This window comes from Apodemus sylvaticus, chromosome 10 (genome assembly GCF_947179515.1).
Source record: "Apodemus sylvaticus chromosome 10, mApoSyl1.1, whole genome shotgun sequence".
Lineage (NCBI taxonomy): Eukaryota > Metazoa > Chordata > Mammalia > Rodentia > Muridae > Apodemus > Apodemus sylvaticus.
In genome coordinates, this window is record NC_067481.1 from 90,916,925 (window position 1) to 90,930,593 (window position 13,669).

Here is a 13,669-nt window from a genome sequence, read left to right on the forward strand (position 1 = left end):
CGAGCCACAATCAAGGGGCAAGATTTGTTTACTCTGTGACCTATCCTTGGTTGCTAACTCGATAGTCCAGGTCTGTTGCTGGAGATGAGAATCTTATGATACGAAATGCTTTAGTGGCTGTCCTGGGGATCCTATCGTAGTGGAGAAAGCAGGCACACAAGTGATCATGAAAAACAAGGTGTTGCAGTGCTGGGAATGAATGGTGTATTGAGTGTGTATCAGTCAACATGGGGAACTCACTGCAAGGAAGCAGCTCTCATCGGTATTCACTGTCTGGCGTCCTATGTCGGGCCCTAAAGCATCCTGACCTTGTGTGCAAGATAACAAAACGGTATAGTGATCTCACTGTTTGATTAACTTACCTGGCTCTATAATAGATTATGAAATCATTTAAAATAGATTTTTTTTCACTTAAAGAGCTTTCAATGAATTTAATCTTTCCCCCGGGACTCTTGTGAAATGTGAGATGTGTGTCTTGCCAAGAAAAAAATTAAAGTGAGAATGTGATAGGGGGATTAATAGAAAAGGTGCTGGACAGAGGGATAAACCTGGGGTGCATTTCCGGTACTGCCAAGTAGAGGAGCTGGGACCGACTGGCAGTGGTGGGTGGTAACAAAGGAGTGGACATAAAGTCAGAGAGAGGAGCTTCCAAGGGGGTGACAGCATCACCCAGAGCGCAGGCGACCTCACACCTCCTCAAACCCTTCTTTCTTTTTTCCCATGTGTGATACGGATACTGGCAGGCCTCATCGAATGAGCCGGTCTATCTGAGAGACACAGCACAGTGCCCGATCGGACTTTTATTGTCTGCTTTTCCGCAGTGTATGGTGGTCAGTGGTGGACGTGTGGACTCTCAGTGTTAGTTTTTCCTCATTAGTCTCCAGCGCTCTGCCTGGCACATGGTATGTGCTCAGCAAGGGGCAGGCTTTACGGAGAGGCTGGCCTCTTTCTCTGTAAGACTCAGGAGGCTGCAAAAGGTGGAACTGGAGGAGAAACTAGAGTGTGTTGGAGATGATAACTAATATTTGCCAACTGGATACTATGCCCTAGACTGCCGATGGTTTTATACGCATAGTGTAGGTCCACCATCCTAACTTCTAAAATCTCAAATGCTCCAAAATCCAAATTTTTGTTAGGCTAACCTGGTTCCGCATGTGCAAAATTCCATTCCCAAACTTTGTTTTCTGTACAGAACTATTTGAAGTGGTGTATAAAATTACCTTCACACTTTGTGTATATGGTTTAGATGGGTTGTAAATGACTTTCCTGCCTAGCCCAAAATATCTCATTATTCATATGCTTTAAATCCAGAAAGTATTCTACATCTGAAGCGCCTTATCCAGGTTCCACTTTGCGTCAGGGGATCCTCCATTTATGTTTTTTGTTCAGATGAACTCTATGAAGCAGTGTTACTTCACTAGTTAAGAAAACAGATTCTGGATTGCTACCTCAAAAGTGACAGACTGAGCAGAGCTTGGAACCTAGAAAGCCTTCTCTAAAGATCCATACTCCCCCAGAGAGTCTGGAAGCTGTTGGGGAATTGCTTGGAAGGATAGTTTAATCAGAGCATCTATAAATGTTTGAGATATGGAAACGGACCCTCTCCCTTTGTGTTTTCCCAGCCGGAGGCTGCTTTGTTTAGGTCGCTTTCCCTGGGCTGATGCTCAGGACCTGGGATGTTGAGTCTATGCTGAGGCCTTATGTCCCTGCGGAAGAGGCAGTACAGGCACTGTGCACACCATATGGGGGGCTCTATTGCATTTGATGAGTGCTCAGCTGTGCAGTGTCTCCCGGCATGCTGCACCAGTTACACAAGGCCTGGGAGCTGTGGTGCTGGCTCTGGTTGGAGAGTGCACACCTGGCAGCCCAGCCTCCCAAGCTGTTCCAGTTTTCCTTGTGGTCAGGGCCCTGGGGGCCCTTCAATAATTTGTTCCCTGGCAGAGTCAGCTAGTTCCAGATGCATCTTTCTAAGTGTTCTAGGCCAGAAAAAGAAACATTTTCCTTCATGAAGTGATGACACAGAGCGAGGACTTGAAGTGATGTGGAGTCCCTCTGCTGTGCCCTTGGTTTGAAGGCCATGGTTACAGCATCTCAGCTAGACAGGGCTTTTCAGTTTTCCCTTCAGGCTTCTCAGGGGACTAACTGCCTCACTCTCATCTGGTTGACACTTCCATATAATCTAAAACTCCTGTGTCTTTTTCTTTAGTCCCTTATTACTTGAAATATTCTATTTAGTTATTTACACTCAAATCAGAGAACTTGCCAACAAGAGCACATCTGTGGAGCAACAATGATTGCTGATGTTTAGTTAAGCACTTATTAAGTACCAGCTAAAATATTAAGCACCCCAAAACACATCTCTCTCTCTCTTTTTAATACTCCAAGTAAGTAACTTGTGGGGCTCAGTGGTTAAGAGCACTGGCTGCTTTTTCAGAAGACCCACATTCCTAGCAATTACATGATGGTTCACAATAGTCTGTAACTCCAATTCCAAGAGATCTGACGCTCTCTTCTGGCCTTCACATACAACAGACACGCAAGAGGTACATACATGTAGGCAAAACATTCATGCACATTAAATAAAAATAAAAAAATAAAAATATAAATAAATAAATAAATTTGGGAAGAACCATTTGCATGAACATTATGTCTTCCATTTTATCAATCAAGGGACTAAGAATCCAGAAAAGTAGATTTTTGTTTTTGCCAGTATATGGAAGAATATTCTACCTCAAAGCCATTTCCAGGAAGTAGATTCCTGTTTCTTTTCTTCTCGTCTGCAGCAAGGTCATCCACCCCAGCTATTGTCTACATTAATTTATCCCTCTACATCCCTAGTAAAAGCCAGGCAGGTTCGGCACCTGTTTCCATCCCTGGCTTGAGTGTGGTACATAGATACATATATCGCTTTGATATACGTAAAAGGAGCAGATGAGATTACCATTGGGCAAGGGCCCCAACTCTTTGCTCCATGGGCTTAGCATCTTTTGCCTTCTCATTTAAACTCCCGGAGCATAGGAAGAGAATGCTAAGCACTGGTTCAAGCCATGAGTACATTCTGCAACCTCCAGCAAGTCCTTGCTGGAGGAAACTAAAATCAGTGTTCTGCAAAGGCAGTGTTCAGGTGGAAATTCTTGGTTTGTGTTGAAAGGCCCTCGTCCTTCCCACTTCAGTGAAGGTGACTCTGAGCCACTTTTCTGCTCTGGCCCTTGTCTCTTTATTTGTCCAGCTAAGACATGAACTAACAGCTTACCAGGCTTCCCAAGAGCTCTTGGCTTTGAACCCAGTTCCAGAGAACTGCAGGTAAAAGCTGCACTCATTGAAGTTCTGACTACAAAGAAGCTGAGACCAAAGCAACTAGGGCTGGCCCCTGCAAAAAGGAAGTTTATCTTGAGGGCAGTTGTGCAACTTACAAACTTCAAGTAGACTTAATGAGATGGATACAACGGGAACATGGGTGAGCTCCAGGGGCTCTGTAGGGGGAGTTCATGAGCGTTTCCCCTAGGGTCCTGCTATTTGAGATGACTCAACAAAACCCTTTAAAGACAGACTTATTTATATGTTATGTGTATGACTATTTTGCCTGATGTATGTTAGTTTACCACATGTGTGCAGTGTCCCTAGGGATCAGAAGGCATTTGATCCCCCTGGAACTGAAGTTACAGATATTTTTTCCACTGAGGGTGCTGGGAACTGAACCCAGGACTTCTGCAAGAGCAGCAAGTGCTCTTAACCACTGAGTCATCTCTCCAGTCCCAACAAAATTTATTATAATTTTTCCCTTAAATAAAAATGCCAAATCCCACAGGCAGGGGAAGGGAATTCTATGTGACCATTCAGTTATTGAGGGGAGGGGAGGGGGAGGGGAACAGGTCATTCAGCAGAGAAGTGTGGCTAGAAACCATCTTTGTGAATGGAGCAGGCAGGTTCATGAAGATAACCTGCTCAAAACCACTCCTCGCATCACACATACAGATATACATGGGAGGATGCCTTCTAGAGAGAACACATCTGTGTGGATATGCAGAGCAGCCAAGATGGTGGGTTAAATGAGGCTGAGAGAGAGTGTGTGTGTGAACAAACTCATTACTACGGACCAGAAAGAGCCAGGGTGATACAGTTTATTGATGATGTTCAGGCATCTATGGGCAGCAGAAAGAATAAGAGATGATCCAGTATGGAAGGAAGTGAGGAAGAGAGACAGAGAGACGAGGACACAAAGAGATCTATGGCCTTAGAAGAAGAGGGCCAGAGGGAAAGAAAGGCGATGGGACAGAGACAGAGGCAGTGATAGATAGGACACACAGAGAGAGACACAGGCACAGACACAGACATAAGGTACACACACACACACACAGAGAGACAGACAAACACACACACACATTCACATGAACACAGAGAGAGAGAAAGAGAGAGAGAGAGAGAGAGAGAGACAGATACACACACACAGAGAGAGAGAGAAAGAGAGAGACAGACAGACACACATTCACATGCACACACAGAGAGAGAAAGAGAGACAGACAGACACACATTCACAAGCACAGACACACGTTCACAAGCACACACACGCACACACACACACACACACACAGAGAGAGAGAGAGAGAGAGAGAGAGAGAGAGAGAGAGAGAGAGAGAGAGAGAGAGAGATTGAGCAGGAGAGGCTAGTTGAAGGAGGCAAGCTGAGACCCAGAAAGGTTGGGAGGTGCTGGGGGCAGGTGGAGATTTCATAGAGACAGTAGTGAAGTGGCTCTGATTGGTTAGCCTGTTAGGCAAAGGGAGCAAACAAACCCTTTAAGTGTGTCAGAGCTTTATCTCAGGAAAGCACCTTTAGCAGAACAGGCTCAGGCTGGTTCCTGACGTGTGGGCTGTGACAGGAGAGGTACTTTTTATCTGAGCTGAGGACAAGAGTGTTCTTGTGTGCACATCACACTGGATGCCACAGATTAGGCTGTGGATATTTCATGCTTGCTGATAAAAGCTTGTTTGGAGAATCCACGGGCCGAGAGAGGCTCCTAGGCTGGGGGAAGGGGATCAGATTCGGTGAGGGAGTAGCTTCCAGGCAGCAGGCCATGTCTGTATTAGGAGAGGACCTGAGTGTTTGGAAGCACAAACACCACCATGTTCACAATAGCTGATCTCCTTGGTCAGATGAGAGGCTCTGTTTTGTAAATTCTGAATTTCTGTTATGTTAACACTAGGTTTCACATTGATAACATCAGGTCTTTATAATCAGAGGAAGACAATTTTGAAGTACATAATAAGGGGGCAGAATTAAGGGGACAGGCGAGCATTTGGCCCTGGCCCCAGGACTGGCTGTAGGAATTCAAGTGACCAGCAGGTGGTGGCTAAGTGGAAGGGACAGCATACTTGAAATTATTTCTCCTTGGGGTTTCCAGGAGACTTTGAAAATCCAAGGTCTGTAGCGCGGATAACATTCCTTTCTTTGTGGTTCTTCAAGGTAAAAGAAGGGAGGTGGAAGAGGGGCAGGTTTCCGATGCTCTGCGAGTCTGAAGGTGTCTGTTCGGTGCACAGCACCAAGGTTCCTCTCGGACAACTACAATACTGGTTCCTCCCTCTCGCCAGCAAGCCTTCACCTCCCACCCATTTTCGTTGACATTGGAAGGAAGGGGGGTTGTGGCTAGCACTCGGTTTTCAGATGTCCTGCCAGCTGGCTTGGGAAATGACCCAGATGTCTTCTCACAGGCTTTACGAAGGCAAAGAGCAGATTGAGTTTGAAGAATCCATGAGACGGCTCTTCGAATCCATCAACAACCTGATGAAAAGTCAGTACAAGACCACCATCCTTTTGCAGGTTGGTTCACCGCTACAACAAGATTCTGACAGGGTGCTCTGTCCACTGAGCTGTTCCCTTTTGTCTGATGTCAGTTAAAAGCCTGAGCTGGCAACTTGCTTTTAGGATCCTGAGGACCAAGGGCCCCAGTGGTGGGAGAAAACTTATTTATCATGACTTTCACTTGGATGTCCCAGTAGCTCCCTTTGGAATAACTCTGAAGCTTGTCTTATCTAGACAGGAAGAAGCTAAACATGGCTACTTCTAATGCTGAGACAGGAAGGTGAATGCCTTCTCCACCGAGGTTCTGATACTCTGCTTTTAATTCTCGACACTGTCAATTCAGGTATCACTTGGGGATTTAAAAGTCTCCTCACTGGATAAAACCGAGGATGTGTCGGTTAACCATGGTTCCAAGCCCGTGACATCTTAAAGGCTTTCCCTGTGTTGTGTGTGGGGTGGGGGTGGGGAGGGGTGGGGCAGCTTGTGAGTGAGGAAGAATTTCGTAGCATTAACTCTCAAGTACTGGCTAGGGCAGAGGTCATCTTGGTACTTTCTCAATTGAGAAAACCCAAATACATTTACCTGGGTCAATGATTTTTTCAATAGTTTATTTTTATTCACTTTTGGATTAATGATTTAATGTATATTGCTTCTTTAAGAAAACACATTATAGTTCTAGTTGCTAATTTAAATAGCCACACTGCCTGCCCTTACACCCAGGATCACCTAGCCTCTGGTTAGAATTAATGGGAAAGAGGCAGGCATTAAGAGAGAAAGGTGATACACAGGCAGAGGGAGTAGCATCTGCCCAGGGAGGGTTTGCTATTGATGCCTTGGTTGACACTAGATCTCTAGTAAATTTGGTTGCCTAGTTACCATCAGTGGATTTTGGTACAGAGTGTGGCTAGGATGGTGGGGGGGGGGAGGTGGGGTGGAGTACGATGGAGATAGAAAACTCCCCAAAAGATTTTAACGCAAAGGGGAGTTCGGGAGTCACTGCATTGGTTTCTTCTGGTTTAGTGGATACTGAGAACCTGTGAGTATTAGAGAGATCTCTGAGTTGTGTTTCCTTATGTCTATAGCACCTAGGGGAGCCCTGGTATTCACATCTAGAGAAAAGCTGTGAATGAATGAATGCACCACATTGATGTAGCAGCTGAAGTGATGCAGCTGACAGGCCTTCCTTGAGTCTTCATTGCTGGAAGCCATGTGGGCTCTGAGTGGGAAAGCCAGGATTCAGATTCTCCCGGCCAGCTTTGCAAACAAGGCTCAAGCAGTTGCATTCCGCTGTGTTTGACACCACTCATTCATCCATGGAGATGGATGTCCTGGGGATTAGTTAGGACCACTTACTTCACAGTTTTAAAATTCCTTTCCATTTTGCTAGTTTTTAAAAATGCCTTTCCCATATTCTCTTTGTTGCTTAAAAGCAAAGAACAGTTTCTATATTCCTAGAAACTTCACTATAACAAAATGCTTAACCAGAGCAGGGGTGGCCTGAAATGTGGCAGGATTTGAACTTGTCTCCCACCCTGGCCTGTATCATATAGAAGCTGCACGACAGTAGGAGCAAAAGGAGAGGCCGGATACCCAGAGAGGGCTAAGGGTAGCCAGTTACCATGACAGTCTCCAAGGAAGATGCTGGGGAAAAAACAGAGATGATGATCAAAGAGAGAACACCACTTGGAGAACAGTAGAAGAGATCAGAAGTGGCCCAAAGAGGTAAAGGAGCCATGGAGAGAGAGAGAGAGAGAGAGAGAGAGAGAGAGAGAGAGAGAGAGAGAGAGAGAGAGAGAGAGAGAGAGAGAGAGAGAGACGCAGGGGGAAGAGAAGTAGGGAGGGGGATGGAGGAAAGGAGAGGGAGAGGGAGAGGGAGGGAGGGAGATGGAGAGGGAGAAGGAGAGGGAGAAGGAGAGGGAGAGAGAGGCCATTCATCTCTAGAGCATTTTTGTTCAGTTTTTATACCTGATTTCTTGTGATGAACTGCAGATATCTGGTGAGAGAAGAAAAGAAAGGGGAAGAGAGGGAGTAGGAAGGTAGGGAGAGAAGGAAGAAGAAAGAAATGATATGTTCAGTCAGGGAGCACAGAGGGCTGAGTGAGCACCTCCCTGATGGGAGACTGGGTTCAGGAAGATTTTTTTTATGAACTGTATGACCTTTTATTATGTCGAACATGCAACATCTCAGTCCCTCTGTTTCTTCATATATAAAACTTTACTGTTTGGTGAACTTGCAAGAAACACTATCTACAAAAGAACAGATGATAAAATGCTATACAACTGCAGAAAGCTAATGTGATTGTTACGGTTTGTGCATAAGTCATTTTAGTCCCGTTCTTATTGTCTGGGTAGACTTAGAAAAGCCCCGCATTCCCAGATCACACCGTTTCTTCTGAAGACTTCCACCCCTGAGCCATGCAAAGGGGCTTTATCTCATTTTAGACTTTGCTCTAAGGGCCAAATTTAGCTTTGGGGATTTGCATAATGTCAAAGGTACTTCCTGCCTATTTATGTGGCTTCTGAAAAGTTATCAGAAGGGATTTCGAGTCATTTCCAATAGTAGGAGCAGTACCTTGAAAGAGAATGTAAGCCCATTTAACATAGTGTGAGGAATGGGCTAAACATGGAAGCGAGGTCAAATTCATGCTGGCAAACCCTACACAAGGAATCCTCTATCTATAGTCTATGACCTTCGCAGTGGGAGGGAGAGCTGGGACTTTGACGCTAAGAAGCCTGAGTGGGAGTGAGAAGCCTCAGTCCCCTACACACGGACACGTAACCCTTAGCGTTAAGCATATCACCTCATTTGCTAGGCCTTGGTCGTTTTCCTTTTGTAAAATAAAAAACCAGATGTCGAGTTGAAAAGATACTTTGTGGGATTAAAAGTAGTAATATGGGAAACATGAAACACGGGCCTGTTCTGTCATTTAGCTTAAATAATTGTTAGTCATTGTGTTGGCTACTTTTGGTCAACTTGACCTAAATTAGAGTTATCTAGGAAGAGGGAATCTCATTTGAGAAATGGCTTCTATCCTGTTGGCTCATAGTGAAGTCTATATTATGGTGTGAGAATACTCACAGTTGACATTACTGGTTTAAACTGAGCACTTCCAGCTGGGAAGACACTGAGGGCAGGAGCTCTCAGTCGTGACCACTTTAGTTATAAGTGACGTGGGTCTGGTTCAAATCTTGGCTTTGTCCATTGTGAGTTCTGGGACCTAAGAAAGCTATTTCCTGTTCCTAAGGCTCATCTGGCTCTATTCAGTATTTTCAGTGGTTTTCTTTATTCTTTGTTGACATGGCAACAACTCACTCAAAACCATGAAGTTAATTGGAGGCCAGTTGTTTGGAGTGCAAAATAACAATGCAAATGCCTTCTATGGATCGAGTGCCTAATCTATATTCCCGGCATAGAGCTAGGCTCTTCACAAATAGTGCTCTTAATCTAACCAGAAATCTGCAGGGATCCACAGTTCCCAATGTTCATAGAAACTGATAAATTAGTAATCTCATTCCAAATTAGACTTGTCCAAAGAGAAGGAGCTAGAATTTGAACTCATAAAGGCTCCTGAGTCTAAAGTCAATGTTCTTGTCTTATACCACAGGAATGATTTGGGACAAATGCTTCTGAGTATTTTTAGAAATAGTGTCTGTGTGCACAAGCTGAGTCTCAAGGGTTTATGAAAGTTAGGGGAGTTGACAGGCTCAGCAGTACATACTCATGATCTACATGTAGCTGCACTGTGAGTTAAGGGACTCTGGTGACAAATTCCACCTTTTCATAATTCATGATATTGCATAATGCTCATTTTGATGGCCTCGGTAGAACTAAATGAATAGATGCATTAAATGCTGAACTGTCTTGTATGCTCTCTGACACTCAAGCTGACAGCTGTTGGAGTGTCCAGGAGGGCAGGGACACTCTGGCAACAGTCAATGTTCAAACACCTTTTGGTGGGATGAATGAACGTGTTTGGTTTCTGTCTTGTTTCTACTGTGTTTGAGTTTGTTTCTTTTGTGTTCCATCATTGATTGCATGTCACGCTGTTGAGTGAAAAAACTTTATAGATGTTGTTAGCTCCTTTGATCTTTGCCTGGTAATGCAAATACTCTATCTCTGCTTTTCAGATGAGCAAAAGAAGATTCACAGGGGTTGAGTAACTTAACCACAGCTGTGAAAAACTTGCTGTTGGATTTGGATGAGCACTGCAGAAGAGTTCAGGGCCATCAATACTACTACCATCAACAGTGGTATAGAATAGCTCCTCTGGAGAGCCAGATCTTTATGGCAAAAGGCAGAGGAAAGCTACACAAGAGAAAGATGGACAGATGTCCATAGTCATGAGGGCAGGATGCTTTAGAACAACTCTGCTTTTGCTTTCAAATTGGTGTAAAATGTCCATCCAAACCAACAGGAAAAAAAAGTTCATTCCTGAGAAGTGGTTCACAGACTACAATGTGAATTCAGGGCAGAGAAATGATATTCTGTACTAACAGCAAAAAAAGGGTCAGGGGAGGATTTGGGGATGGCTCAGTGGTTAAGAGCACTTGGTAGTCTTCGAGAGTACCGAGATTCAATCCCCAGCCCCCACATGGCAGTTCATAACTGTCTGTAACTCTAGTTCCAGGGGATTAGACACCCTCCTCACACAGACATCTGTACACATGCAGACGGAACACCAATGCACACAGAGTAAGAATAAATACATTAAAAAATGGGAATTCTTTTTCAGATCTTGAGGTGATTAGTAATTATTTAATGTTGTCCTATTTCTCAACCACATATTCCATACTTGGGGTAATCCTTGGGAATGACAGATTTCATGGCAGGCTGTTTTGAAAATTTGTCCCAACCAAAAAATCATAGAAATACTAATAGTTCAGTTTTTTTTTTTAATGCAGTTTTCAACACTAAATGGTTAGGCAACTGTATTCTTTTCAGCTTGCTGGTTAGAAAATAGGAGCCCAGAAATAAGACTCCAGACTCCCTTTGAGGTCAGATGTCCTGCCTTCTCATGCTGCTGCTCTGGGTTGCTTCTACTTGTCGTCATTTCTGCTCCCCAAGCTGAGGATCCAGTCCTTGACCGTGACCCTATTAGGCAAGGGTTCGATCGCTGAGCAGCATCACTAGCCTGTACTCTGCTACTTTAAACACTGAGTCCTCCTGCTTCCTGACAACCTTTGGCGAGACAACAGGATGATGACTTACAGAAAACATGGACAAAGCATATTCAAAAATCATCTGGTCCTCTTCTCGGTGCCTAAACCAGGACGTACATGCTATTTAATGAAAGGATGCTGTTGTTTGGAGATGATTCGGTGGTGGCCAGGAGCCTCAGCTCTAATCATATGCAGCCTGGATTCATTACCCAAGGACTGAATCAGTGAGCAAACCTAGAGACAGCAGTGCATCTGCTCTTTTCCAGGACAGCTCAGTATCTGTAAGGAAAGAGTGGCAGTGATGTGGTGTTTTCTATATCCACGGACCTTGACCATCTGTCTTCTGGCTAAACTAAATGGTTTGAAACTTGGCAGGGAGAGACTAGTGTTTAGCTCTGGGACCAGAAAGATGTCAGGCTTTGTTTTGTAATTGTGTATTCCTCCTACACATGTCCTGTTTGGAAGTAAGTCTGTGTCTGTTGGTAGCAATGCTGGCCACTGGTGGGGGTATGATTAATGTATACCTGGAAATACTCAGTATACAAACATCTCAGAGTTTGGAGATCAGTTGTTGGGTATTGTTTCCACTGTTGACTCCCAGGCCAAGGTGGTCAGCTGTAGGTCATGTCTATCTAGAACAGTGATTCTCAACCTTCCTAATGCCATGATCCTTTAATACAGTTCCTCATAATGTGTTGACCCCCAACCATAAAATTATTTTGTTGCTACTTCACTACTGTAATTTTGCGATTATTATGAATCTTAATGTAAATATCCATGTTTTCTGATAGTCTAGGCAACTCCTGTGAGAGAGTTGTTTGACCTCCAATAGGGATGTGACCCATAGATAGAGAACCAATGATCTAGACAGATCTGATTTCCAATGTCCTCATATGTTTTCTGTCTGGGACAGACAGATAGTGATTTGGGGTTGGATCTCCTCTCAAGGGTTATACCTGGCTTTTTGAGGAAGGAAAGAAATTCAGTTGATGTCATGAGATGACTTATTTCTTGATGGCCATTCTTTTAACGGATTCTGAGGAGGGCCCTTCACTTTAGGAATGTCAGTAAAACCATACTGAAAAGTAAAAAATGGAGGGATTATTTTAATCCATTTCTTCCCCAAATCAACCTTCTGTCTTCTACAGAAATGCCCTACTTGCCAAGACAGAATGTCTTTCCTTCAGCCTGAAGGGCAGTAGGAAGGCATGCTGGTTAAGAGTCAGTTGAGCCATCTGGGACACACCCTGGCTTATTGCTATTTAGCTTCTAGCAAATTATTTAACATATATGTACTACAGTTTCTTCCCTTGAAATTGGGATGACAGTATGTATTCAGAATAGTTGTAAAAATTAAATGAGCTATTGCTTGTAAGGTATTTGGTACATAGGAGCTTTCTAGTAGTGGTTCCTACCTGGAAACTCTATGAATAATAATCCTATTGCATGAGTATATAGGTACTATATCTATATGTGTATATATAAATATGAGTATTTAAAATAATGCTACAAAATATAAACATATACTATGGAATGAAAGTAAAAAAAAAGTCTACAATATCATTTGATATGTAACAGTAGGGATCAGGGAAGTAGCAGTAAGAGTTACCATTGATCTCTACTATCCCTAGATGGCTAACAGATCTACAAAACTTGTCAGTTTCCAGTTTCCAGGCCTCAGACAAGCATCAAGTAGAGGTCTCCAATAAGTTAGGTGACTGACTTCTTTCTTCCTAGGAGTAGTTTAGTAACACTTGCTAGCATCAGTTCAGAAATCCAAAGGAAGGCCATAGATAATCTTCTGATAAGTGCTAGGTTGAACAGTAGTCTTGGCTAATTTTTCAAGTAGGTTTTCCCCACTCAACAAGAGAATTATAGGTTTGCCATTGCTTGTTAGAGATGACTGGATCAGATGAACTTGCTCACATTCCTGTGGGCCAGAGGTAGCAGCTACACAGCCTGTTTGAATTATTACCAGTCTAGAGCTGGAAACTCAGAAGGTGAGTCTTTCAGCTGAACTTTTCCAGCTCCTTAGAGAGCTCCTGTGTATAGATGTTTGGGTCTATGTCTGCTCCTGCAGATGTGGACAGTGTTGAATGACTCTACACCTCCAAAGTAAGGCTTAGGTCACAAAAGCCAGAACCCTTTGGTAGATACTCACATTCTGGCTTTCCTCAACTTGCTGAGAGAAAGTTATCTTATCTTAATTATGTTAAGTCATAATGTACTACATCTAGGTACTGGAGAATGGGGGCAGTATATGGAAGGTATGATGTGGGGAGATCTGGTCTACCTTAGAAGGCCTGGTATGCTGAACATCATAATGATACACTTTATATAACATCATTCTCCTTTATCTAACCTAATGATGTTAAGGCTTAGCCATGTGAAGTGGACGCAGTCTTATAGAGGGGCCAGTTGGGGAGAAGTTGTAATCTATAGACTGGTCTCTGTAAGGTCTATGTTCTTTGCCATAATAGTGAACAAGAACCTATTTCCTAGGAGTGATTAGACAAGTATTTCTCGGGTTATACCCACAGTTTGAGGACCTATTTGGACTTTGAGAGAGTGTGACCCACAGATGTACTTCCTTTTGCTGACACAGTGTCATAAAAACTGAGTAAGAATGATTTATCACTTCCAACCCACTTATCTTCATCACCGCTTCCTCTTATGTGATGGGCCCTGAGGACTTGTGATTTTCTTACACCTGG

The 13,669-nt window shown here is 43.7% G+C and overlaps 1 protein-coding gene across 1 annotated transcript in view; it reads left to right on the plus strand.

The window, feature by feature from the left end:
- The window catches only part of Dock2 (dedicator of cytokinesis 2), a 411,802-nt gene that overhangs the window by 114,242 nt on the left and 283,891 nt on the right, over positions 1–13,669 (plus strand). Inside the window, exon 23 of the mRNA XM_052194849.1 lies at positions 5,706–5,814. Coding sequence (XP_052050809.1) covers positions 5,706–5,814 — 109 coding nt within the window. The remainder of the gene's footprint in view (positions 1–5,705; positions 5,815–13,669) is intronic.